Genomic DNA, 27,559 nt, shown 5'->3' on the forward strand with positions numbered 1-27,559 from the left:
ATCATTCAAGGCACCCCAAGGTGCTACAGCACACTGGTCAAAAACCACTGCCATAAGCCAAGGAAGCTTGTACAGTGGTACCTTGGTTTAAGAACAGTTTAGTTTATGAACAACTTGGATTAAGAACGCTGCAAACCAGGAAGTAGGTGATTTGGTTGGTGAACTTTGCCTTGGAATAAGAACATGTTTTGCTTCCTGTTGAATATGTTCCATTTGTAAATTGAGTCCCCCACTGCTATGGGAAAGCACGTCTTGGTTTAAGAACGCTTTGGTTTAAGAACGGACTTCTGGAACTGATTAAGTTCATAAACCAAGGTACCACTGTATAAATTTAACTTATTAGGATGCATTTATTGCTATTAAGTTGTCTGCTGTTGCTGCACTGTAGAATAAGTTCAAAGTGACATCGTTTTTAGCTGTTGCTACTTATTTCTAACAAGATGGAAATAATACAAGAAGTTGTTTGCCTTTAGCTTCAGCAAGATGGAAACTTCTGGTGATAGCTTCAGTCAATTTCGCAGAAGTTTCTGAAAGATTTTTAAAGCAGCTCTGGAGATCTATAGTGGTGATCCCCCCCCCCCATGTATAACGTTTTTCCTACTCTTTGTTGGAACTCTTGAGTAACTCCGGGCAACGTAACTAAAATGAGAGAAAGAGGGAGATACCAGCTTTAATCTGTCTGCTCCTAGTCAAGGTTTTCTATCCAACCTATACCATTGAGCAGATGGAAGTAAGAAAGGTAAAAGGCTGAAGGAGTATAATGAGAATGGACAGAGAGCGATCTGGGAGAGAGTGATGGGTCGTTGGAGGACAGTGGAAACTTTCTCTGCTAGTGCAGCCACCTGGAAGAGGATGTGGACCTTGGCATTAGCTGGGCTTCAAAGCAGAAGCTTCTCCTTTTTGCTGGGGTCCCTTGTGGCAAGGCACTGTGCAGGGAGAGGGAGCCAGAGCTCCATGGTGCTTTTGCTTGCAAGAGGCTCCAGGTTCAGTTCCTTCAGGTCCAGTGAAAATGGATTGGGTAGTGGAGAGCCTGGGAGAGATGCTGCTGCTCAGAGCAGACAAGTTACCAGGAGAAAAACTGACTTGGGATAAAGCAATTTCGGGATAAAGCAATTTCTCATATGCCAATGTTGCTCAAGGCATAGGAATGTGGGGAACATGGTTTCACATAACTCCATACCCTCTGACATTTATCCGATGAAAATAGGGATGTCCTAAGGAAAAAATGGGACATTCCAGGATCAAATCAGAAACTGGGACAGCTTCTGTAAATTTGGGACTGTCCCTGGAAAATAGAGACACTTGGAGGGTCTGGTGTAGCTGGAGAAATTTGCACTAAGAGACTTACAAATCTTCATGATAACTTTAAAAAAACAAAACAACACTCAAACAGTTGTGGAATTTTAGAGAACCAAACTTAAGACTGGAAAATGACAAAGTAGAGAAACTGAAATGGATTCATTTATGTGTCTACCCACACAGATATTTGTTTACAGAGGCCTTTTTTTGTTTGATGGACTTAATGGCTGAGACTCTAGCCTTTGACCCAACCTCTCCTTTTTCAGACTGATGATGCTTCTGTGACTATGACCTGCTCAGGGACTCTGGTCCCAGTTCTGCCAGGGATAGGCTTTTGCTACTTCTTTATATAGCTGCCTGCTTGCTGGGCCATGCTGCCATCCCTCCCCGCTCCAAAGAAACCATCCGGAAGATTACTTATTTCCCACAGTTCACTTGCCCTTTAGCAATTACTGTGTTTCCACTTTGCAGAGGCTAGAGAGTATCTGCTAGGGATGGGAGCTGGGAGAGGGCAGTGGTGGGGAGACAGAAAGAAATGGCAAAATCTCTTCTCCTCTCTTTGGCATTACGTGACACCACGTATGTGCTCTGGTTGTGGCTTGTGCTTCCACGTTGAGCTTGCAGGATGCAAATAGATCAAGGGAGAGCTCTCCCATCCAATAGGCACGCGGCATGCAAATAAAGCAGGAGAGAGAAAAGGTGACTTCATATCTTTGCAAAGGAAAAGCCGTGAGCCGTGTTGAAGCTGACATGATAGGCAGGCGGCAAAGCAGGGAGAGGAGGAGGAGAGGGTTTGCTTCCATTGCGTTTCCAGCACTTCGGATTCCCCCTTTTCCAGGACTTTGCTTCTGTTTGCCTGCAGTTAAGCTCGTGTGGCGATCCGCTGTTTTAATTTCTGCCCCCACCCCTTCCATCTGACGCCTGCAGGACAGGCCTGGGTTGCTCAGTAAATGAGAGATGTGCTGTGGCCTCATCTTTATTATTACCCGTATTCCAGGACTTGACCCTGGTATTAAAAATAGCTTCCTTGGATGAGCCCTGCACAAATTAAACCTTATGCTGCTTCTATTCTCTCCCCCCACCCCTCTCCCCTTTTTAAACTAGATGCTGAGTAGCATATGCAATCAGCCTTGCTTAGAAGCCTGTCTCATTTGCTTGAATGGCCTCTAGGGGAAGCATCCCAAATGTTGACAGAGGGGTTGTAAATTGCAGTAAGTAGGAGTGATGTCATACATGCGGTGACAGGCGTTTGCTTAAATGAGAGGAATGCAGTAAAGGCTAAAACAGGGACTTACGTGTGTGTATGAGAGAGAGAGAGAGAGAGAGCGAGCAAGAATGTGTGCACTCTAATCAAGGCTAATTGTCAGATAATTCTTGCTTTAATGCAAGGGTCATATAACTTCCCCACAAACAAATCAAAATGAATGCTTGTTAAATAGCCAATGTCATCTAATCTCCCTGCAAACAGTTTGGATGGATGATCAGATTGGAGAACTGAACCAAAGTTAACAAAATGATTTAATGCAATTCTAGGCTGCATCAACAAAAGTGCAGTGTGCTGATCAAGGGAAGTAATAGGTAAAGGTAAAAGGACCCCATGACCATTAGGTCCAGTCGTGGCTGACTCTGGGGTTGCGGCGCTCATCTCGCTTTATTGGCCAAGGGAGCCGGCGTACAGCTTCCGGGTCATGTGGCCAGCATGACTAAGCCGCTTCTGGCGAACCAGAGCAGCACACGGAAACGCCGTTTACCTTCCTGCCAGAGCGGTTCCTATTTATCTACTTGCACTTTGACGTGCTTTCGAACTGCTAGGTTGGCAGGAGCTGGGACTGAGCAACGGGAGCTCACCCCGTCACAGGGATTCGAACCACCAACCTTCTGATCGGCAAGTCCTAGGCTCTGTGTTTTAACCCACAGCGCCACCCGCGTCCTCAAGGGAAGTAATAGCAACGCTCTATTCTGCCTTGGTCTGACTCCCACCTAGAGTTCTGTGATCAGTTCTGGGCACCGCAGTTTGAGAATGACAAGCTGGAAGCTGTGCAGAAGAGGGTGACCAAGATGATCAAAGATCTGATGAGGAACCATGAGGGAGTTGTGTATGTTTAGCCTGGAGAAGAGGTGATATGAAAGCAATCTTCAAATACAAATGACTCGCACCTTGCATGGGGCTCACGTTCTGGGGATTGCGCATAAAGCTGAAATCTCATATACAGGTGGTAACCATTTCATATGGGGGTTCTGTTCCTGGCCCCCATGCCTGTTGGCGAAGCATGTATAAGCACGACCTTGCCCTCCATCTGAGATCTCACGATAGCTTCCCAAAGCCCGGTAAGAAGGCAGAGAACTTAACAGCCCTTTCCGCAGCAGGAAAACCCAGCATGGAAAGAGCTTGCATGGGATAGCTCAGTTGGTAGACATTGAGATTGTGAGTTTGAGCCCCGCATTGGGCAAAAGATTCCTACATAGCAGAGGGTTGGACTAGATGACTCTTGGTGTTCCTTCCAACTCCACAGTTCTATGATCAATAAACAGGTAATCTGGAAGCTGCCAAACCCTAATTGTATGTACACTACAAAGTAATTGCAGCCAATGTCCTTATGGCCAAGACATGGAAGAGGAGGCATTGAGGCTTACTCCAGTATTGGACTATATTCTTACCTGAGACTTTTCAGGGAGGAAGGTTGCTGGGCATATTCCCATGCCTTTGGCTTGGCTCGCTGTCAAGTTTTATTGGAGCTGCTGTGGTTATGCATTTTTATTTTTTAAAAAATTGTGTGCTGAGAAACCATTAAAGGATTGTGCGGAGATTGAATTACCGGCTTCCTTCCTGTCAGCAGGGCCCACGAGGAAACACAGTCTAGTCGAGAGCTGTTTCTAAACATTATGCTACTAGCATGGAGGGATCTGGAAGCTGGCTTAGGATAACGGAGACAGGAGATCAATCGGATGTCGTCTACCTGGGCAGCTTCCTGAGAAATGCTGTTTCCAGTTTAATCTCCGGGTTCTTTTCATAGCTTGAATCAAATTTGGGGAAGGGGCTTCTGGCACCTTTCCACCCTCTGTTCTTTTGCCTCAGCTGCAAGTTTGAGCTGCTTTGACATTCAGCGGGTATGTGGAAATGACCCTTCATTGAAAGGTAGCTTACCATGGTTGTATTTAAGCTCTCAGAATGGTTTCCAAAACCAATTCAAACAGCCAATTGCCTTCAGGTTTATAATCTAACAAGCCATGACACAAAAGGAGGAAGGGAGGAGGAGGAAAGAGGAAAGCAAGCAAACTCTTAAATGTATTCATGTGACTGCTTAGTAGATGCAGATTGTGCTTGTTGCACATCTTATCTGAATGGCCACTTGAGGGATGGTTTAAATCTGTTCTTACTTCTTACTTCCATGTAAGGTGGTACATTTAATCTCCGTAATAATCCTGTGAGGTACCTTAGTCTGAGAGGCAGTGAATGGCCCCAAGGTGGAGATTCAAGTGGAGATTCAAACTCTGGTCTCCCAGATCCTTGTCTGACATGCTAACCACTACACCACACTGGCTTTCCTCACTGAGAACTACCTGCTTTGAAAGCTACTGATGCAATGGAATACATGAGTGGCTTTGGTGCCACCTCTGGATGTGCATGGATTGTGAAAAGGAACCACTCAGTTTGTTGGGAAGTGTATTTAAGGCAGGGAGAACCTTGCTTGTGTTGCCATCTGGCTGTCTTGGGGAGCAGAAGTCTTGTACAGGGCTGTTCCATTCATGTTCTGCATGGTCTTCTGCATGGGTAGAGGATAACTTCTTTTTCTTCTTCTTTTTTTTGCATTTTATTGAGAAACCAAGTAATTCACATTTCTCAAACTGATAGGTAAATTGAGGCACAACTGTCCTTCGAAATTCCCATGTCTCTGAATTTTGCAAATCAGTTCTCTGTAGCAACAAAAATGTACTGAAAGTGTGCATAAAAATGCATATATTGGTGAAAATGGCAAAAAATGCATTTTATTGGGGTAAATTGTTTGCAAAAATGTGTATATTAGCCAAAATTGCATACAAAAATATGTTTTGGTGGCTGGACCTGGGAGCTCACCTAGGAAAGCTAGAGTCTGAAGCATAACTAGCAAAATCCTTGAATGACTGATTAGGCAAGGGGCTAGTCCTTAGTATTTTTATGTTGCCTGCCCGAACCAGAGGTTCATACTGACTGTCATGTTCCAGGGTCATGTCTGGGTGTAAAGTGGACTCCAAGTACACACACACACATACACACACACACAGACGGTAGCCCACTAGATTAGCAGCCATTTGCCAGGGATGCTTTCCTGGCATCCAGCATTACAGACCCTGCATTGAGCCAGAGGGTTGGACCTGGATGACTTCCCTGGTCCCTGGGATTCTATGCCTCTTCCACTACCTGCTTCCTGTTTCCTTCTCTGTCTGCTTTGCTCTGCTTTGAGCCTTGCAAACTTAACTGAATTTGCGAAGCCCTACAGGTGAGCAGGTGGCCCTGGTGCTGACCGGGAGATAAGAGAACCGGGGACAGTGCCAAGGCGCATCAAGTCCTCTGTTTCCTGGCCGGTCTCCAGCTGTGTGTTCGGGAGATGCCGCAATTGCTTTGTACCAGAGACAACTTGGACCAGCTCCGAGTTTCCACACTGCATAAAATGACTGGGCAGGGAGTTAGCTTCGTGAGGTGCTGAAAAAGCAGCTTGGGGCACTGTTCTCCTTCCAAGCATCCGACCAACCACCCATCACTGATGGAAGTTTCAGCAGAAGCTTCTTTGTTAGACCCTAAACAAGGAGTCTGGAAAGGGGCTATAACCCAGCAAATGCTTATTCTTTTTGCCTTGCCTTGGATGCAACCTGTACTTCCTCCAAGGAGCTCATAGCAAAGTATCTGGTGGTTGCCTCACTGTGAGAAGTGAAGTTAACAGGGAACCAGGCAGAGGGCCTTCTCGGTAGTGGCACCCAGAATTCTTTACGGGACAGAATATGATTTGAATGTGCTCTAAAATGCATATTGTGTACAGAAGCATGGAATCTACCTTTTTCACAGGTGCTACAAACTGGGCTGATTTCTCTTGGAGCACATTTTAATTTCAGCCTTGCCCTTTTCCCAAAGAATAGTTTGGCCATGGGATACATTACTTGCCAAAATCCACATGTGCTCTGCAGCCCTTAGTGATGGTGCCGATGAGCCATGGGTGTGTCTTCTCTAGAAAGAGTTGCTTGACGCCGCCTTTGTTATCTCTTTGGCCCCAAGCCTGCTAGATGCTACTGTTGATAAATTTCTGCCCCCTCTGGCATTTGTTTTTAAATGATTTCCAACACCTGCTGTTAATGTTCTGCTTTTTCAATTGTTTCAGTGTTCTGAATTCTTGTTTTAAATGTTGTTTTAATAGTCCATCTGGAAAATCTTAGAGTTGAAAAGCAAGGTATAAACCTTTGTAAAATGAAATGGAACGTTGCCTGTTCAGGGAGCCCTTTTCACAATGGCTTTTGTGCCACACGTGTGTATGAGAGAGAGAGAGAGAGAGAGAGAGAGAGAGAGAAGAGAGAAGAGACTAGTCCTTGGTCTTTTCAGACCTGGTATCTAGCCAGTGGGACGCGGGTGGCGCTGTGGGTTAAACCACAGAGCCTAGGACTTGCCGATCAGAAGGTCGGCGGTTCGAATCCCCATGACGGAGAGAGCTCCCGTTGCTCGGTCCCTGCTCCTGCCAATCTACCGGTTCAAAACCACGTCAAAGTGCAAGTAGATAAATAGGTACCGCTCCAGTGGGGAAGGTAAATGGCATTTCCGTGTGCTGCTCTGGTTCGCCAGAAGTAGCTTAGTCATGCTGGCCACATGACCTGGAAGCTGTATGCCGGCTCCCTTGGCCAATAAAGCGAGATGAGCGCCGCAACCCCAGAGTCAGCCATGACTGGACCTAATGGTCAGGGGTCCCTTTACCTTTACTTTTATCTAGTCAGTAATCCCACATGCAACATGAGTTCAAATTTTCACTTTTCCCATGTTCTGCCTTTTGTCTCTGCCCTTCACTGAGTATAGTGTTCTCAGAGTGGCCAAACTAGATGCTCCTAAAGGGAGCCTGCAAGCAGGGCATGAACACAGCAGCACTCTCCCCTTCTGCCATTTCCAGCAACTGGTATTCAGAACTAGACTGCCTCTGACAGTGGAGGTAGAATACACCCTGCAGTGTGCCAGCCCCCTCAATTGGGGGGGGGCAAGGTGGGCATTCTTGGTCGGTGGTCACATGTGCCTTGATCTCTAGAAAAATGGTCGTTCCCTGTAATGTACCCCTGCTAGTACTTCTTCTAGTTTCATTCTCAAGGCGAAAATGAACCTGGGACAACAAAAGAAGTTGCAGCCTGGTCTTAAACACATCAGGAAAAGGTGTAAAAGGTTCTGGCCACAAGCTGTCAAATCGAGGGTCAAGTTTGGGGCAAAATATAAAGGTGCTCTCCGGAAATGGGTGACGGCTGCAATGTAGATATTGCAGAGAAGGTGCTTGAATTAATTGATTTAGAGGAATTGCGCTACCAAATCCCCAGGGAAATTAAAAACATTGTAGAGAGATAAAGATGGAGACTCTAAAACTATGGATCAAGCTGCAGAACTTGTAGATGGTTAATGTTAAATGGCAGAGGTTTGGGAATAATATCATAAGGAACCTTTTTCAGCTGGAGGGCCATATTGAATCATAGAACTGTAGAGGTGGAAGGGACCACGAGGGTCATCTAGTCCAACCCCCTGCAATGCAGGAATCTTTACCAAATGTGCAACTCGAACCCATAACCCTGAGATTGAGTCTTATGCTCTTTACCCACTGAGCCATTCCATATACTGGGAGTGGGGCCAGAGGCAAAAGTGGGCAGGGTATCTAATGTAAACTTAACCTTTGTTTCCTCCCAAATACACCTTTGTTTATTTCCCATTCATATGAGCAAGAGGTTTTATTGTCCAGGGACACATTCCAACTAGCCAAAAAGGTTTGAGGTGTGAAGTAGCCCTAGCAAGGGTAGTGGCTTTGAGAGAGTGGCAGTGAGGCTTGGAGAGTTTCTGGTACCAGACAGAGAGGACTGCAGGCCTTATTTAGCCCCAGAGCCTCAGGTTCTTAACTCCTGCCTTATTTACACGGATTCTTAAACACACGAAGGCTGCATTCACATGGCAGTTTATTCTATTTGCATGGTATTTCCCTAACAGTTAATTTCTAGGTATAATTCTATTTGAGCTCGCACATGGTATATATAAGCCCCTTCCGGAACTATAGTGAAATATAGTACAAGTTTAGCACTCCTTTCCGCATTATTTGCAAAAAAGAAGAAGATATAACACAGAAATGAGCCCTCGCCTTGCACTGTATTCCACTAGAATCCCAGAAGTATGTTTTACGTTGTGTGAAAGCATGTAACACCTAGGAGAGAGTCATGCAAAAGGTGCAAGGCGAATGCAGCCAGAGTCTGCACTGTAAAACAAGATGTGAAAGGCTTCTGGGCTTCAGCTAGTTTCTGCCCAGGATCTGTTGCAGCAGCTCCTGTGTCTGAAAAGGAGACCCTGTCCCTTTTAGGAGGCATTGCTCAGGGCTCCGAGTTCCAGAGGTGCTTGCATGTGCCTTGCAATAGCATGCATACATGCTTGACAGCAATAAAAGTTCCCCCTCTTCTTCCTCCCTCAACCCTCCCTCAGATATTGTGTGTGTGTGTGTGTGGGGGGGAGAGGTGGCAGGTTCCTTCTCTTTTTGCACATCCGTGGAGGTTTTCTGAGGTGGTGGGGAGGGCGAGAGGGGAGGGAAGGAGCTGAAGTCTTCTTGTCTGCTGACAGGTTGCGAAAGCCTCAGTCAGATTTGAAATGCAGTGATAATGAGGCGCATCAAGGTGCGAACAAAGCGTGTGCAATTGGTGTGTGCCTGTGCGCATTGGGGGAGGTCAGCCATTGCATGGAGGGTGGGAGAGGAGGTTGCAGCAGTAGATGCTTTCTGTAGGCTTCTTTTGGGGGATGGAGAGGAGGCAGCAGGGAGCTGCCATCAGTCTTTGAAATTGAGAAGGATCTCTCTCACTCATGCATCCCCTTTATTTTAAAGGATAGGGTTGCCTTAAAAGAAAAGAGGGGAGGGGCAGCTGATAGGTGAGCGATTCCACCATTTACTCTACAGCCCTATAGACCAGGGAATATCCGAAATCTCCTGATAAGACTTCTGACCCAGTCTTTCTCAACTTCTAGACATTTTGACAATAGAAAAAACAACAACAAGGCTGTATGTTTAAACCCACTTACTTGGGAGGAAGTCCCATTGGACTCAGTGGGGCTTCCCTCTGAGTAGACAAATATAGGATTATATTGTCAAAAAAGAAAAGAAAAGAACAAGGCTTCCCTTCCCTTTAACTTAGGCTACTGAAAGAAAGCTAGCTTGGGTGGAGACCAGGAGAGGGTTTTGGGGTGTTTGTGGAAGGACATTCAGCTTGGTTCTGATACTGGGAAAAAATTCTGGCCGAAGATGTATTCAGCAGGCACCCTTTATTCTGAGTGCATGCCCCCCCTCATTGCTTCTGAGCCACTGTTTTGCATCAAGCTCTGCATGGGGGTCATTGGGGGATTCTAGTAAAAAAAAAAAAGTGAACCCCAAGTTGATCACACAAGAGTAGCGTCTGCTCACCCTTTGCAATTGATGCGGTGCAATCTGCATTTAAATGCCACACAGCTTTCTCCCCCTCTCCTTCCCCGCATTCTTGTTCCCTCCTGATAACATCCACGTATGCATATCTCTATTATCTTCCCCAGGCTTGTGCTGGTGTTTGTGTAGTGCTGTGGCTTCTCCAGATATCCGGTTTTTGCAACCTGCAGCACCGAGGCCACCTGTCCCACCCGGGTCCCCGAGAGACTTTCGTCGTAAGCCCAGCTGGGGCCCCGCTGGGGCCACTTGCTGGTTAATGCCTCTATCTCCTGGGTGCCAAAAATAGATTTGCCGGCGTACTAGATTCCTGCTGTGGAAAAAACAGTGATGTCATTCTGGGCCAATCAGCACCAGCCCTGCAGAGCAGAGCGCAGAAGCTGGCAAGGGGAGGTGGGGGAGCTTTTCTCTTTCTCTCCCCGCTCAACTTCTTTTTCTGAAGATGCCTCGCTGGAGGAGGCAGTGATCCTGTCCTGCTTTCATGCAGAGAGAGAGAGAGAGAGAAAGAGAGAGAGAGAGAGAGAAGGGAGCGAGGCAAGCCTATAGTTCTTTTGTGCTGAGGTTTAGCCCTGGGATGACTGACTCTTCAGTGTAAATGGAAGCCAGTTCCACACATCCAGTCATAGATATAGATAAGGGTGTGTGTATGTGTGTGTGTGAGAGAGAGAGTGAGAGAGAGAGAGAGGGTGGGGGGGCACAACTTAAGGATTCTGGTTATTCAGATCTGGCTTGTTTTCTTTCAAAGGCTGGGTCCCCTGGAAGGGGCAGATTTAGTACACCCTGCACCCCTTTAATTTCATAAATAGAAGTGAATGGTTGTTGGCTGTGCATACAGGGCAGCGTGCGAGGTGAGGGGTTTGTGCTGTTGTAGTAAGGGGGGAAAACCTAACCCTTGACAGTTGACAGATGGGTCTTCTCTGACAGGGACACCCATTTCTAGGGTGTGCAAAACATAAGGGTTTTTTTAAAAAAATGGGGTTTGGGAGTGAGGAATAGGACCTCTTTGTTGGGATAAAGCTTCTTGTTTCTCTCCCTCCCTCAACATTCAATATTTGGAGTGGGGTGGGGGTTAATGGTTTGGAAAAGAGACCCCCAATCCACACAACTTGTTCCACCTGTGTCAATTTGCCCATCTACCTCTTGGCCAATTTTTAGACAGTTAAGAGCATCCCTGAATATCCACGGAATGCAATTCCCTTGCCTTTGGTGGGGAGGGTCACTACAGCCTGCATTCCACACAGCTGGGATGGCAGGGAGGAGAAGGAGGCTCCCAAGCTGAACGAAGGTCTTGCTGCAGCTTTAATGCCCTGGTGTGCCTCTCTCTCTGTAGATATTAATCTCTAGATGGAGGACCCCGTCCCTCTCTACAGACAGTCAAGCTTCATTTGACAGTACTGATGAGAAATGACATCACCAGGCTGCACCAGCTGCTGTGCCGGGTTTTCCTTTCCTTTGCAAAAAGCAATGTGTTTGGTTAACTCTTGCGCTCTTCCTCAAAAGGAGCCAAGAAAATAATAATGCTTGGAGGTCTTTTATTTTAGCAAAATACCCCTTCCTTGTTTCAAAGCATCTCACTTTCCCAGTAGCCCTTATTTCTAACTGCCAAGCTTTTTTCTTGCTCTTCCCGCAGTAGCTTGCCCCATATAAGTGATTCTAGTGATATAAACTAAGTCTGCAGTTTAATTTGAATCCAGGTGAGATAGTCTTCAGCTTCGTTTTCACCTGCCAACCCCAAGAGAGTGACCAGGCAGGCTTTTGTTAATGAAGTGTTAATGGATGGCCATGCCATTATTGCTAATGTTCAGTGTTGTTCCGATGTTCAGTGCTTTTGTTTTAAGTGCTTATTAAAAGGGACATTAGAATCTGTAATCAGGGCCAGGCGCATGCTGAATTTTGGTAGCACTGCAGAATATAGAGGCAAATAATTTACCTTCCTGTAAATATAAGCTGGTTCTCTTCCCACCCAATTTCAAAGTAAGATTCTAGTCCTTATGGATTCAAATCACAGTACAGTGGTACCTTGCTTTACGAACTTAATCTGTTCCAGAAGTCCGTTCTTAAACCAAAGCGTTCTTAAACCAAGGCGTGCTTTCCAATAGCAGCGGGGGACTCAATTTACAAATGGAACACACTCAACAGGAAGCGGAACATGTTCTGCTTCCATGGCAAAGTTCACAAACCAAAACACTGCAGTGTTCTTAATCCAAGTTGTTCATAAACTAAGCTGTTCTTAAACCAAGGTACCACTGTACTCTTATTCCATGACACCCACTGTACCCTTTCCCTTTTCTGCACCTGCACCTTAACAACTGGACCTCGTGTGGTGTCAGTTGGTGAGAGAGTGACCAACATCTTTTATTCCAAAAATGCCAAAATCTCCCCACAACTCAGACTGGACTGGGGGGGGGGTGAGGGGGAGCAGAAGCAGGGGAGGAGCAACATTTGTCATAATCTGGAGGTTCTGAGGCAGGAACAGAATATGTTGCATGAAACACTGAGCTCTCTGGATGTACAAAATGTTGTGCATGCAAGCCAATGTGGAGAAAGAAAAAAATGGTGTGTGAGTGTGTGTGTGTAATGCACAGAAATGCACAAGTAATTAAAAAACACACCCATGTAGGTTCAAAGCATGCTGGAGGGTTTCTGTGGATATCTGTGGCTATGTAGGGGGTGGACCAGGAAGGCTCTGTAGAAATAAAGGCACAGGTTTGACATAACCCTACTGTTTATTTTTTATTTTTAAAAATGTTTCTCCTCTAATAAGGAAGCTGTGATTTTTCACAGTGTTGGCAGTTAGGGCTCTAAAAATAAATGCTGCGATTTACTGGCTTTGCAGATCCTGACACCGGTTACGCAACAGCAGACCAGGAGGGTTGGCTGCCTGGTTAGACCAGTGAGACATAGGCTGTTAAGTGACCCTCATCCCCCTGCGTTGGTGGAAGGAGCCTGGCTGAGTGGCAGAGCACAGTCTTTGCATGTGAAAGGCCCCTAGTTCCATCCTTGACGAAAGACTCTCACCTGGAAAAAGACCCAAACCCCGGAGAGACACTGTCAATTAATGCAGAATAGGCTGGACTGGTTGGGCCAGCAGCCTCTGTCTGCACAAGGCAGCTTCCTCTGCTCCTCAAACGCAGAAAGAGTCCCACAGAACCAGACCAGTCTGCTGCTTTCTACAGTGGCCAATCTGACGATTCCAGGAAGCACACAAGCAGAGCTTGCAGTCAGTACTTATTCCTGCTGTTTGTACAGCTACTGTACTGACATGCAGAGGTAACAGGGTTATGAACCTTGAGGATCTGTTTTATCAATGTGGATTACAGACATATCATCCATCTAATCCCCTCTTTTAAAGCCTGAGAGCAAAGGCACACCAGCGTGGTGTTTTGGTTAGAGTGTTGGAACAGGGCCTGGGAGAGCAGGGTTCGAATCCCCCGTTCGACCATGGGGCTCGCTGGGAGATTTTGGGGCAGCCACTGCTTCTCAGCCTCACCTACCTCAGAGGGTTGTTGTAGGGGTTAAATGAGGAGGGAGAGAGAACTCTGCATACCACCTTGCGGGGGCGGCGGGGGGGGGGGAGATAGTGTAAAACTGGTCCATCTAGCCCCAGTATTGTCCACACTGTCTGCCAGCAGCTGTCCAGGGTTTGACACAGAAGTCTTTCCTCTGCTGGGGATTGAAACTGGGACGTTCTGCATGCAATGTTCTGCTTTACCACTGAGCTAACAGCTGTGTGGACGCTGTTTCCCTGAAGGTGGGATTAACCTGGGAACTGAACTGAGAGCCTTTCTCACACAGCTTTACCGTGTGTGAATGAGAGAACGAGAGTGATTGAGTCAGACCCTGTAGACCAGTAACATTGGGGAGACATGGTAGGTTTCAAGTCTGCACAGAAGCCATGCCATGTCCCCTAGTGGCGGTCCTGGCCACCTGAACGTTGCACTCTGAGGAAGGGATTGCAGAATGCACAAAAAAGTATATATTTTCTACAAATGAGACACAAAACTATCCAAAGCTATCCAATATTAGAAGCATGAGTATTTTAATCACAGGTTTCTATGGGCATTTCCTTTCTACACATTGTTTTGCTTCTTCCTCAGAGTGAGGCATTGTGGGCAAATTCCTTCCCGAGAGCACCTGCACCGCTGCTTTGATGCAATGACAGCAAAGAGCTATTTCCCCTCCCACTTATTGTTCAAGTCTGTTTTTGCAGAGGACAGGTCTGGCAAGCTGGGAATGGTTGGCTGGCCAGTCAGTTGGATCCAGAGCAGTGATGGTGGTGGATTTGCCAGCTTTGCAGGTGGAGGAGGCTGGTGCCTATGATCCATCACCCTTTCCAATATGCCACCTGAGCCATGATGGGGCCAGCCCTGGTAGATCTGTGGTCTTCCCCTTGTGTGATGTGCTCTCAGTTGTGCGAGGCAGTGCCTTCCTACAGCATGTCAGAGGTCAGCACCCCACCACCCATCAAATGGCCACATCTTGGGGTCCCATGTGGGGAACTGGTTGAGGGTCTAAAGGGCCAGAGATTAGCATTGCGATCTAGGGTTGGGTGCAGGTGCAGGTGGCAGAGACAGTGGTGCAGATATGCCTCTCCCTTTTGTAGGATTTGAGTTGCAAATCTGATGCTGTTTGATTACAGCTGAGTCTTTAGCCAGGACATGGGACGGCTGTCTTTTAGCAACTTGGCTCATTGGTTCAGGATTCTCTACAGTGAGTTGTATTGGCTCTCTGGGGCTTCAGACGATGATGCAGATTCGATCTGACCATCTGATGCTCTGCATGTTCAGGTTAAATAGACTTAGGATTTGGGTCTATAAGTGTGTGTGTGTGCATTTGACTCTGGATTCTGGCTTATGGGTTGGATGGAGGTGTGATTCTCCGGTTGCAGTTAGGGTGCACATGAGGAAGGCACCAGGTGTGTGTAATGGATGCCGGCTTCTCTCTCTCCCTGTCTCCCTGGGTGTAGCAGCCGCTGTAATCCACTGTGTTTCTATTTTAACAATGCTGTCACTGCTTGTACTGCAGCCCAGGCTGCGTCAGCGGTTTCCCCATCAAAGGCCCGTTCCAGGGATTTTTTGGAGCGCTTTGCTGGTGATTGGCTGCAAAGGCAAATTGGTTTATGAATGGATGCTGCTCCTGCTACAGGGAGGGGAGAAATTCCCTGCAGGTATTGCTAGGCGATGCAAAGATGCTAAAATAAAAATCTCACCCCCCACCCCTGCAAAGAAACACACCAAAACCCATGTGGTTCTTCCCAGTTCCCTCCTCCTTTCTGTTCTCTGAAATGAGAGGCAGAGAGGCATCTCTGGTGGTGGTTGTGAGAAGCCCCTATGGGAAGGTCACCTTGGAGTGATGCTGGGAGGCTGACTCGGCAACTGCCTGACTCTGCCTTTGTCTGCTCAGGGTAAATCCCCTCCAGGCAGGGGGCATTTAGAGGATGCCTGCCTATGTGCGTTGAGCAGGGGGGTCCAGAGTAGAATTCTCATCTTGCTACCTTTATAGAACAGCCTTTTGCACAAACAAGTGTATATTCCTTTGGACACACAGGTGTCTCTTCTCTTCCCAGTTTTTTTTCTTTCTACTTCCTGCTTTTCTATCCTCAGCAGTCAGCTTCATCTTGCAGCCTTTTGCAGAGATGACTATTTTTTGTGGTTTTTTTTTTTATAATCTTGCTGATCTCTCCCCTTTCCTATGCCCTCTGCTTGACCCACCCTTTCATCCTGGGAGCCTGTCCCCCTTTGCTTGGCTATCAAGAGCAAAGTGGACCGAGATGATGCAAGAGGCGCAGAGCATTCTGAGCACAAGTTTGGTGTTGACCTTGATAAGGAATACAATGGTATTTCTCAATATTAAATTTGCAGCCCGTTGTGTGTATGTCCCCTCCTGATGGATATAAGGGGAGGGCCCATTGCTTCCTGATAAAAGATGTGCTTTGCATGCAAAAGGCCCCCAGGTTCACAGAATAGTAGATTTGCAATTTGGAAGTGACTCCCAAGGATCATCTAGTCCAACCCGCTTCAATGCAGAATTTTCAATCTCTGCGATCTCCAGCTAGAGTTGGGAGAGATCCCTGCTTGAAACCCTTAGAATGTGGATTCTTGGTAGTGGGGTTCTAACCCCCAAAAGATAATGCCTCATACAACAAAGCTCCTTGCATCATTGGGAAAGTACAGACATGTTTCTTCTCTTCCTGGGCACTGTGTTGCAAAGCCAAAGTTGTACTAAACACATTTGATTATGAATTTTTTAAACCCCAATATCCTACCACTTTAAACAGCCATAGCTTCCCCCCAAGAATCCTGGGAAATGTAGTTTATTAAGGCTGCCAAGAGCTGTTAGGAGACACCCCCCCCTCTATGGAGCTACAATTTCAAGAGTTCCCTCTGAAGAGGGATTGGTTGCTAAACCACTCTGATAATTGTAGCTCTGGGAGGGGAATAAGGGGATCACCTAACATCTGCCAACTTCTGTTCCCAGGATTCTCTGTGGGAAGTAATGACTGCTTAAAGTGGTACGATGATGCTTCAAGTATATAGCACGGGTGGGGATTGTGATGGCCATTGGCTAGAAACAATAAAATCTACTGTGGTGTTTTTTGATTGAGGTGGGGAGCCTTCCACCAAAACCTCTGTTCTGTTTCTGCCCAGGAAGAGGGCATTAAGGCAGTGATGGACCTTGGGCTCTCGAATTTCAGTGGCACCTTGTGCGACACTAAAACTTGCCCCCAGCCTCTCTCGCTACATTCTACAGCATCGTTGTGGCGCCCCCTGCATCGTGGTGCCAAGTGCACCCGAACTAGTTGTGCTCCCCTAAAACTGCCTATGGTTACAGAGTCCTCTGGCCAGCGGCTTGGCAAGTACAGAGTGTGAGTGAGTAAGTGCAGCCATTCGAAGCTTGCCGAGCTTAAAATGTTGTTCCTACTGAAAATAAGAATCACTGGTCCTTGCCAAACCAGCAATTGGGAAGCAGCACCACTGATTCCTCCTCTCCCTTTCCTTCTTCTTTTTCTCTAGGTGCCCACGGCTTAAGGGAGGAACCCGAGTTTGTGACAGCTCGTGCTGGTGAGAGTGTGATCCTGGGATGCGACGTAATCCACCCACTGACCGGCCAGCCCCCTCCTTATGTGGTGGAGTGGTTCAAGTTTGGAGTGCCTATCCCCATCTTCATCAAATTTGGGTTCTACCCTCCCCATGTGGACCCAGAATATGCCGGTGAGTCTTCTTTTTACCCCACCGTAATAAAAACAATGGAAGAATTTTTCTCATTTACACTAAAAACTTGAATGGGTTCTATTATTTGCATAGGGTTTTGTTTTTTAAAAGACAAGCATGAAAAAGGGAACCACCTATTGAGCAGGATTATGCATGCTTCATCTAATATAAATCCACCAGTAATGCACTACTTTTGTTGCAAATTAACGACATGTTGCATAATACACTTGTAAAACACACACCAGGCTGAAGGGATCCTTGTAAAACCATCACAGTTGCTAGCCAATAGGTGCTTACCACTGTGGACCCCCCCCCCTTTACAGGCAGCTGTTCTGTAAGCTCCTAATCTGCAGGGTCTATAGATTCGAAACCTGCAGAATCATTTCTTGTATCTTTTCCACCCCAGAGCTTGTAGTTGCACAGAAAAACTCGGTATCTTGTGTTCATGACTGGGTAGATAAGATGCTTTTCAAAGTGACCTCTGCCACAAGTAAACCACTGCATCTGTCTTTACCCTTGGTTCAATTTGGGCTGGCTGGTTAAATACAGAGATCAGGCCAGACTCGTTTTGCCTCCTCCACCACCACCACCTCCCTCTTCTTTTTCAGGAAGTTCTTTCTCTCTTTCCCCCCTTTTTTATTCCATCATTTCCGCCTGGTTGGTTTTAATTAAGCAGCGGCAGAGAGAAGCCAGCTGGGCTGTCGGGACCAAGAGAAGCCGAGGCAGCGAAAAGGAGGGCATCCGCTGCTGCTCCCGTGCCTGTTGCCTTGGCTTTCCAGTGGCAGCAGAGAGCCCTGAGTGATGCTTTCGGGGGCCCTGTGCTGGAAACCTCATGTGACATCCTCGGAAGGGGGAGCTGCTGCTGCTGCTGCTGCAACTCGCTCGCACGCTCATGTGCTAAACCTCTTTGGACGGATGCGTTTGGGGAGAGCCGGGGAGAAGAGAACGAGAGCTGACATTGTGGAGGGACATGGCCTACCTTGGCATGTCCTTGTCCCCAGCTTCCATGTGGCCCAGAGGGCTTGACTCCAGGGCCATCTCAGGATAGCTCCAAAGACGAGGATGCCTGGTAAATGCTGGAGGACTCCTGTGCTTACTGGACCGACCTTTGAATTTCTGAGAGCTTGTGTAGAGTTGAAAACTTTGAAAAGCAAATGTGGAAGAAGGCAGCGTAAGGGATGGAAGAGAGTGACTCGCATGGCCCTGGCTCTGCTGCAGGCACCTGCCTCTCCCACGTGTCTAGCTGAATGTTTGCTGTGGCCAGAAGCAGCCAGGAGTGCCCCTGGACGCCATTCAGGAATGCGAACTAGCCTATTAAGTCACCTCTTGAAGCACTGCAGTTTCCCCTGCACTTGAGTGGCAGCTTTGGAGAGCAGATGCATTTGATGCTGCTGCAGTAGTTCGGGCATCATTTGTGCAGCCCATACCTCCCAAAATCTAGCCGAATCCAATGTTGGGTGTCAGTTGGGCGCTCTCTGTCTATCTGTCTCTGCCCTTGGACTCTAAGAAGAGCTCAGCTGCTAGATCACACCAAGAGGGCACCTGAAGGGAAAAAAAAGAAACAGCAACACACTGGCCTCTGCCATCAACCAGAGGACAAAGGCCTCTGGGAGGCCGCTCCCCTTACTTTCCAGCACAAACGCCAAAGCATGGGAAAGACTAGCCTGGCTCTATTAATCAGCTAGAGGAGGAGCAGCTTCAGGGAGCTTGCTTCTCCCTTTCCTGTCCGAAATAACACTTGCCTCCAACCGTGGGTTTGAACTTGGGGCTGCACTGTGGAAGCAAATTCCATAGTTTAACTAGGCACTGTGTGAAGAAGTAGGAGTTGTAGTCCAGCTACATTAGGGAGCACCGGGTTGGTTTCCCCTTGTCTACACTGAGAGTAACTCTCCATGACTACAGGAACCTAGTCTTTCCCAGTCCTATCTGGAGATGCTTGGGATCAAAACCTGGGACCTGTGAAACACAAGGCACATGCCACTGAGCTGTGGCCCTTTCCCAAGGCTATGGTCCGAGTGCATATCTCTCGCAAACTCCAGATGTGTGAGAATCCAGGTGGATAAGGAGGGACATTGCAGAAGCATATGCAATCCTGAGTGGCATGGAGAGAGTGGGTGGAGAGATGTTTTCTCTTCTCCTTTTCCCTAATAGTACTTGAAATGTGGGGAGGGGATGCCCAATGGGAGTGGGTTTGCAGGTCTCTGAACGCAAGGAGCATGCAGTTTTCAATTCTGGCAGTGGGAGGGAGTTGGCGAGTTTGTGAAGATGGGGTTGAGGGAAGCACGTCAGAAAGCAGAGTTGCTCTTCACTCAGGTCTCCTTTCAACTGTAGGCAAGGATGAAAGGATTAAACAGGGGCTATGTGAGCAGGGTGGGTTTTGAGGAGGGCTCCATTCTGTGCCTCTCAGTCTAGTCCTCCTCATTCTCCTCTTCCCTTCTCTGTTACCTGGTTTGCTTGCTTCGTGAGGGATTGCCTGACCCAGGCTCTTTCTTGAAAAGGGAAGGGGAAGAGGGAACAGCTTTCAGTGATGATATTTTAATCCCCACAAGCTTCTCTCTGGCCTCAGAGAAGACTGGAAACCAGATGCATTCACTTTGTCTGCTCTCTCTCTCTCTCTCTCCCCCCCCCCCAATTGATGCATCCCGAGGTGCAGGAATTTCCCTGAGCTTTTTCCTGGAAACTAGGGGCTCTGGTGTCTAAACAAGATGCAGCAGTGATGGACACAGTTTCTCCCCATCCACGTTGCCCCTGTCTCATTCCTTTATAAAGCAGGGGATGATGGGGTTGCGTGTCTTACATCAGCAGGAGAATGTGGGTCAGGGGTGCTGAACTTTCCCCTGTCCCTTCCCTATAACCCTTAATCTGTTTCTCCAGGCACTCTCCCTCTCCTCTTCCCAGCTCACTTCTGATATCAAAGCTGGGAAAGGAGCTATGGAGTGGGGGCGGGTTCTTCACCCTTCTCTTGCATGCTCCTCTTTCTGCAACCATAAGACCCTCCCACCCTTGCCTGCCTTGTATGCAAGCAGGGCAAGGCATGTGAATGATGATCCTGCCACTTCTGATCTGGCCCTGAGTCATTCATGCCCTTCAGTGTTTCACAGCTGCAAATACTTGTAGCACACATACGAGTTACTAGGATGGTTCATGCAGCTGAACCACCTAAAATGTGCTGCCAAAGAAGGACTCTTCCAAAATATGCTCAGTCTCTGTGAAACCAAGCACCCGGAGTTTCCTTCTCTCTGTCTCTCTGTCTCACTGTCTTCCTCTTTTTCTTTTTCTTTGCCTTCCCAGGTCTCTGGTTGTTTTTCTACTCCATTTCTCATACTGCTTGACACCCCACCCCCCAAGGACTATTGCTCACATTGCTGGAGGCTCTACTGCTCCAGCTGCTGTAACCATGTTACTCTGCAATAGCCCTGTCCTCCACAGACTTAAAAGTGCTTGCTGTTATGGTTAAAGGTTAGCTTGAAAAGCATCCTGGAGGTTCAAATATTAGCTGTTCAAAGCACATCTAGGCAGCATGTGAAACGAAGGCTGGGTGCTGCACAGTGATGGTTAGGGCTCCTGCACATGCACATATTGCCTGAGGAATGCCCTTCCAAGTGATGCCTGCCTGATGCCAACCTTGACATCTTTCTGGTGCCAGGTTATGGCTTTTCTTTTCCTGCGGGTATTTAATAGAATTTATAAAAGTTGTAAACTTGCTTTGTAAGTTACTGAGAGCTTTGCCTTATTCTGAATCAGATCATTAGTTGGTCTAGCTTAGTACTGCTTTCACTGACCGGCAGCAGATCTTCAGGGTTTCAGGCAGGGATATTCCCAGTCCTACCAGGAGATTGAATTTGGGATCTTTCCAAAGCAGGTGCTTCATCACTGAGCTATGCCCTTTCCTGGCCTGTGTTAGTTGTCTAAGGCCGTATTCACAATGCAGTGTCACTTTAAACAGTCATGGCTTCCCCCAAAGAATTCTGGGACCTATAGTTCACTAAGGATGCTGAGAGTTGTTAGGACAGGCATAGGCAAACTCGGCCCTCCAGATGTTTTGGAACTACAACTCCCATCATCCCTAGGTAACAGGACCAGTGGTCATGGATGATGGGAGTTGTAGTCCCAAAACATGTGGAGGGCCGAGTTTGCCTATGCCTGTGTTAGGAGATCCCTGTTCTACTTACAAAAGTACAATTCCTAAGGGTCCCTGGGAAGAGGGAAGAGGAATAGATGGTTAAACCACTCTAGGAATTGTAGGTCTGGGAGATGAATAGGGGTCTCCTAACAACTCTGAGCACCCTTAATAAGCTACAGCTCCCAGAAGTCTTTGGGGGAAGCCATAACTGTTTAATGTACCATAATTACTTGAATGTAGTGTGCCGTCGAATCTAATGTGCAGCCTAATTTTCACGACGTAATTTGGCCAAAAAAGCGGTGCATTACATTCAAGTAAAAATGGTAGTATCATAATGCTATAAATGTATGGTGTGGCCTATATAAATAAACAGGGACAATTGAAGCTGATTCATGAGTCTTGTAGGTGCTGTTATGAACATTTTCCATGAACCAAAATTTAAAAGTCCTGTGGAAGAAAATGTTTAGTGTTCTACTCATTCGTGGGTAAGCACCTGGGATCACAACCACCATTAATGCCCCACACAACTCTCCTCCTACTAGCAAAATACGGCTCTGCAGTTGCCCTGAACGTCCTTGTGCTGCCCACATTCTGTTGGGTTCAGTTGGTGAACTCTGTTGATCTCCACCTTGTTGCTCTCTTTCAGGCCGTGCCAACCTTCATGACAAGGCATCTCTGCGCATTGAGCAGGTTCGCTCCGAGGACCAAGGCTGGTACGAGTGCAAGGTGCTCATGCTTGATCAGCAGTACGACACGTTCCACAACGGCAGCTGGGTGCACCTCACTGTCAATGGTAAGTATGAGGGCTGCTTTGCCCAAGCCAGCTCTGTATCACTCTCTTCTCTTTCCAAGCATGTGTGGTGGCCTATCACACAATTGTTCTCATGCCGTTCCACCACGTGGAATTCTCCCTTTTCATCAAAGCATCTGCTGTTGCCTATTATAGAAGTAGGACCAATCATGTGAGATGTGCATATGTGTGTATAATAATGCAACTACATTTATCTCAGGGTAGACCTATTGAAATTAACCTAGTCCTGTTCATTAATGTCAATGGGTCTGCTTGGAGTAAATATCAGTAAAGAAGCCTAATTATCTACCTAGCTATTCCACAAGCTCAATAACTCCCTTGCGCAAGGTGCGTTTAATTGCTTGGTGCTCCCTTGACCTCTCTCTGCATCCCCTGGTTACAGGACCTGAAATTGTCCTCTGAGGCTCCCATGTGTTTCATACTCAGAGAAAGCACATGGAGCAAGCACCCAAAACCCACACCGACCCAAGAACAGTCTAAATCACAATCTTGTCACAGTGGCCAAAGAGTGGGAAATAAGAATGAAGGGAGAAAAGGGGAGCTGAAATGATTGAAGGCATGGAGAGACTCCTCCCTTTGGAGGGTTTGCAGGGTTTGGGACTTTATAGTTTAGAGAAGAGGCGAGTGAAGGGTGGGATGATAGAAGTTTGCAAAATTATGCATGTCATGGAGAACATAGATGGAGAAAAGTGTTTCTTCCTCTCTTATAACATGAGAATTTGTGGACATCCAGTGAAGCTGAATGTTGGAAGATTCAGGATAGGGGAAAGAAAGCATTTCTTCATTTGGTGCATAGTTAAACTATGAAACTCACTCCACCAGGAGGCAGCCATGGCCACCAACTTGGATGGCTTTAAAAGAGGATTAGAGAAGTCCATGGATGATAAAGATTGGTGGTGGTTGCTGGAAACACCAGGAAGGGAGAGTGCTTTTGTGCTCAAATCCTGCTTGTGGGTTTCCCATGGGTATCTGGTTGGCCACTGTGAGAACAGGATGCTGGACTAGAATGGTTGCTGGCCTAATCCAGCAGGCCCTTCTTATGTTCATGTGAAGATGGTAACAGAAGGAATTGGGTTTTTAAAAAATAAATAAATTACCATTTTATTGAAAGAATTTCAGTGGTGAAAGAGGAAAGAAAATGGAGAAAGAAATAGTGCAAAAATACAACAAGAAAAAGATAATATAGTATATTTACTGTGATCAATTACATTTCCATACGTTATTATATATAAAATACTATTGTCCAAATACATATATGATTAATAATAACCTACTATATTTTGTATAAACTTTGCTTGGATAAATATATTGAGAAGGAACTGGGGGTTAAAACAGCTGACTAACTGTTGAGGCTTCCCTTGGTATGAGGATAGTAGAGAATAGAATGAATAGAGCTGTACACATAGTTAGATCCATCTGCCTCCCCCTCCTCCTGTGGTGAAATGTCTGTTCAGTAACATTGCTTGGCTACCTAAACACTGAATCAAGTTGACATTTATAGAGTAAATCACAGGAGGCTGAAATTTTCTCTGTAACCCCAACTACTAAATCCCTTTTCTGTTGCTCAAGTGACCACAGCTGTATTCCTGAATGCAATTATTCAGCTTTTCCTATCATGTAGCAGCAAGCTTTTCATGCACTCGTTTTGTCTTCTGAACTTTCTCCCATTAACTTTGCATTCCACAGCATTTTTTCCCCTGTGGGATCATCTTAGAAAGTAATCCCACGTGGCTGCTTCCATGTGGGGAGCAAGGGAGGAAGAGAATGTCTCCTCAGGCTGCTGGCTGGTGCATGGGCCTTCTTGCCCCTTTGCAGGATGTAGCTATAAGAGTTTGTCTGGCTTAGCAGAGCTGAAATGTCAAGTTTCAGCCTTGGATTACTTTCAACCAAGTGGTAGAAACTATGACAGCAACATAAATATGTGGGAAACTTAGAAGTTTGAGGAGGTAGACAGTTAGGATTGGAGTCAAGATCTGCAGGACCATGGACAGCTCATTCTTAGCTGCCACCAATTTTGTTCTGATGAAGGCAGCCAGAGGCCTCTCTGCTGATTGCCAAATTCGTTCTTTTATTGCCTCTACTCCCCATCTTTTCTCCAAGGAACTCAAGGTGGTGAACATGGTCCTCCCTCTCCCTATTTTAGCCCGACAAGAACCCTGTAAGGTATGTTAGGCTGAGAGGCGATGACTGGCCCAAGGTGACGCTATTAGCTTTATGACTGAGTTGATTCATGCTATCCCAGGTCCTAGTTTAATGCTGAAACTGCTACACCACACTGGTTTGGGGGAGAATTTGCACAGGAAGAAGTTGCCTAAGCTAACAAAGGGTACTTCATCAGTGGCATCCAACTGTTGATCTTGCCTCTGATGAAGACAAACTGCCTGGATATATAATGTGTTGAGTGAGAGGAGCCAGGCCTGGGTTCACAGTCTGACAATAAACCCTTATTATCAGAAAAAGAGTCCCCTCCTCATATTCTGTGCCAGTAGAGTCAAGGGCTAGTGGCCCTGCAAGACGGATATTCCTGATTCAAGGTTACTGTTAGGGGGTCTTGAGGTCTAGGTGTGAATAGCTGACTGGGGTCCAAGTTATCATGGCAGCAACAGATGGAAAGTACCTCTGCTTCCCAGAGCTTTCAGTTCCTGTTTCCAAGGAGGAAAAGCACATTAAGGAAGTGCAAGTGTCTTGTTGTTCAAAAAAGGCATAGCATCCTAGGGGGAGATGGAGGTAAGCATGAAGTTTTGGAGAAGCAGTGACAAGTGAGGTGGAACAGGTGTGCAGCAGCCTGTTGGTAGCTGGGTGCTGGAGCTCAGTGACTGTTCTGGAGCTGAAAAGGGGATCTGGTGGCAAGGTTTGAGAAACTGTAAGTGGGTAGCAGTTTCTCAAACCTTGCCACCAGATCCCTTTTTCAGCTCCATAACAGTCACTGAGCTCCAGCACCCAGCTACCAACACGCTGCTGCACACCTGCTCCACCTCACTCCACCTCAGCACTCACAGCCCTGAGTGCTCACTGGAAGGACAGATCGTGAAGCTGAGGCTCCAGTACTTTGGCCACCTCATGAGAAGAGAAGACTCCCTGGAAAAGACCCTGATGTTGGGAAAGATTGTTGGCACAAGGAGAAGGGGGTGACAGAGGACGAGATGGTTGGATAGTGTTTTCGAGGTTACCAGCATGAGTTTGACCAAACCGCGGGAGGCAGTGGAGGACAGAGGTGCCTGGCGTTCTCTGGTCCATGGGGTCACGAAGAGTCAGACACGACTAAACGACTAAACAACAACAACAAGTGGGTGGCAAGGAGCAGTGCAGGCCTCCAAGTTCCAGTGAGAGGGAGAGGAATTACCTAAAACTGGCCTTGTAGGAGGTGACCCATATTATTATACAGGGAGCTGCTTAGCGTTGGGACCAAAGTAGCAGCTACCTGTGCTGAGATGGCTTTCAGTAGAACAAGGAGGTGGAAACCAATGGTCCAAATGCAGCCCTCCAGATACCCCTTTGTGGCCCATAGGAATCTCCTCAGGCCGTGCCCCCATCCCTCACTGGTCTTTCCTTGAGTGATATTGCCCAGCTGCAATATATCCTTCAACTGTGCTAATGGCTCTTGCTTACCAGCATGGGAGATGGAGAAAGATGTTTATGCAAAGATCTGGCTTTTGCATGAATGAAAATATAGTCCACTTGGACAAAGGTAAGAGCCTTTGTTCTTTTGCCTCTGGCCCTGCTCACTGTGGACATGTGGGCCCCGGAAGGTCACTCATGAGCAAATGCTGGCCTTGGGCTGAAAAAGGTCCCTTGCCCCTGTAGTAGAATAACATTAAGGGATGCCATCAGGTGAAAGGGAGGAGTGTTGATCAGGGATTGGTAAGGATGTCAATATTGGAGGGTTAACAAGCAGCGGGGATGAGCAGGAAAACAGCAGCTTGTGGACCTAATCCATCTCCCTGAGGAATGTTGCCCTGCTTTCTGGCAACCCATTTCTGTAGGTGAGATACAAAATGCTGGTGCATCCTTTTCTAAGAAGCTGAGTTGTTGACCATGGAGGAAACTGCAGGTGTGTCTGGCTGCTGCAGCATCTCACCTGCATATTTGCATCAGACCTGTTTTGTGATGCCCTTTTCAGACATGGCATTTAATGCTTGTGATTCGTTACCTGCGACTTTCATAAGCTGTGACGGTGTTTGGGGGTGATCAGCGATGTCAGGAAGGGGGGCAGAAGTGTTCCTTGAAAAGCGGAGAGGGGAAAGTGAGTGACCTCGTTAAATGGCTCTGCTCTGTGCCTAACTTAAAAGACGTGCCTGGGAGATGGGAGGAACAAACCTCCAGGAAAATGAGCAACTTGGCCTCGTTAACTTTTAATAAGAGCTTTGCACTCAACTGAGCATCCTTTGAATGTGTGTTTCTTGAAGTATGAGGCATGCTCACTGAGGCAGACTCTGCTTCTCGTTCCAGCTGCACGATTTGCAAGCAGTGGCAAAGCTCAGGAGCTATGCCTGCATGAAACCGTGGGCCAGGGTTTGCTTTAAGGCTTGGCTCCAAGGACATCAGAGGCTCCGTTTATTTTATTTTATTGCTCTAATTAGCTAAGCCTTGAAGTCCTGCAAAATGTGGCTTATTGTCATGTCTCAATTCAGAGAATGGGACAGGAACCGCTTTGTAAAAATCACAGGCCTCCCCCTGTGTGTCTTTGTCTTTTTTTCTCCATTGATGGGGAAACGTCTTCGTATTTTTTGGGCTGGCACTTTTTTTAAAAAAGGAAGCCACCTCTGGGAAAATGTTTAGACCTCTAGGGCTTGTTGAAAAATCTTGTAGTGCAGGAATGGTGAACATTTGACCCTCCAGATGTTTCCAAATTACAACCGCCATCAGCCCTGGCCAGAATTGCCAATGGCCAGGGATGCTGGGCTGACGTGGGTGATGCTGTGGGTTAAACCACAGAGCCTAGGACTTGCCAATCAGAAGGTTGGCGGTTCGAATCCCCGCAACGGGGTGAGTTTCCGTTCCTCGGTCCCAGCTCCTGCCAACCTAGCAGTTTGAAAGCACATCAAAGTGCAAGTAGATAAATAGGTACTGCTCCAGCAGGAAGGTAAACGGTGTTTCCATGCGCTGCTCTGGTTTGCCAGAAGTGGCTTAGTCATGCTGGCCACATGACCCGGAAGCTGTCTGCAGACAAACACCGGCTCCCTTGGCCTATAGAGCGAGATGAGCGCGCAACCCAGAGTCAATCACGACTGGACTTAATGGTCAGGGGTCCCTTTACCCTTTACCTTTAGGAATGCTGGGAGTTGTACCTCAGCAGTATCTAGAGGTACACAGGATCCCCACACACCTGCCCTAGCAGTTCACTGCTAGGAGAAAGGCTGCTTCTGAATTTTCATTTTGACAACTTCGTATCTATGGTGGTGCCAGGTTTAATGCAGCCACTGCTTCCTCACTAGATAGGTCACTGCAGTACTGCTCA

General features: G+C 47.1%; 1 protein-coding gene across 5 annotated transcripts in view; it reads left to right on the plus strand.

Annotated features, from left to right (window-relative positions):
* IGSF9B (immunoglobulin superfamily member 9B) overlaps positions 1-27,559 on the plus strand; it is a 124,669-nt gene that overhangs the window by 21,509 nt on the left and 75,601 nt on the right. For all 5 annotated transcript variants that reach the window (XM_081889741.1, XM_081889744.1, XM_081889743.1 and 2 more), the window contains exons 2-3: positions 16,970-17,167; positions 21,937-22,083. In XM_081889741.1, coding sequence (XP_081745867.1) covers positions 16,970-17,167; positions 21,937-22,083 — 345 coding nt within the window. The remainder of the gene's footprint in view (positions 1-16,969; positions 17,168-21,936; positions 22,084-27,559) is intronic.

This window comes from Podarcis melisellensis (assembly GCF_964234715.1).
Source record: "Podarcis melisellensis genome assembly, chromosome: 15".
Classification (NCBI taxonomy): Eukaryota; Metazoa; Chordata; class Lepidosauria; order Squamata; family Lacertidae; genus Podarcis; species Podarcis melisellensis.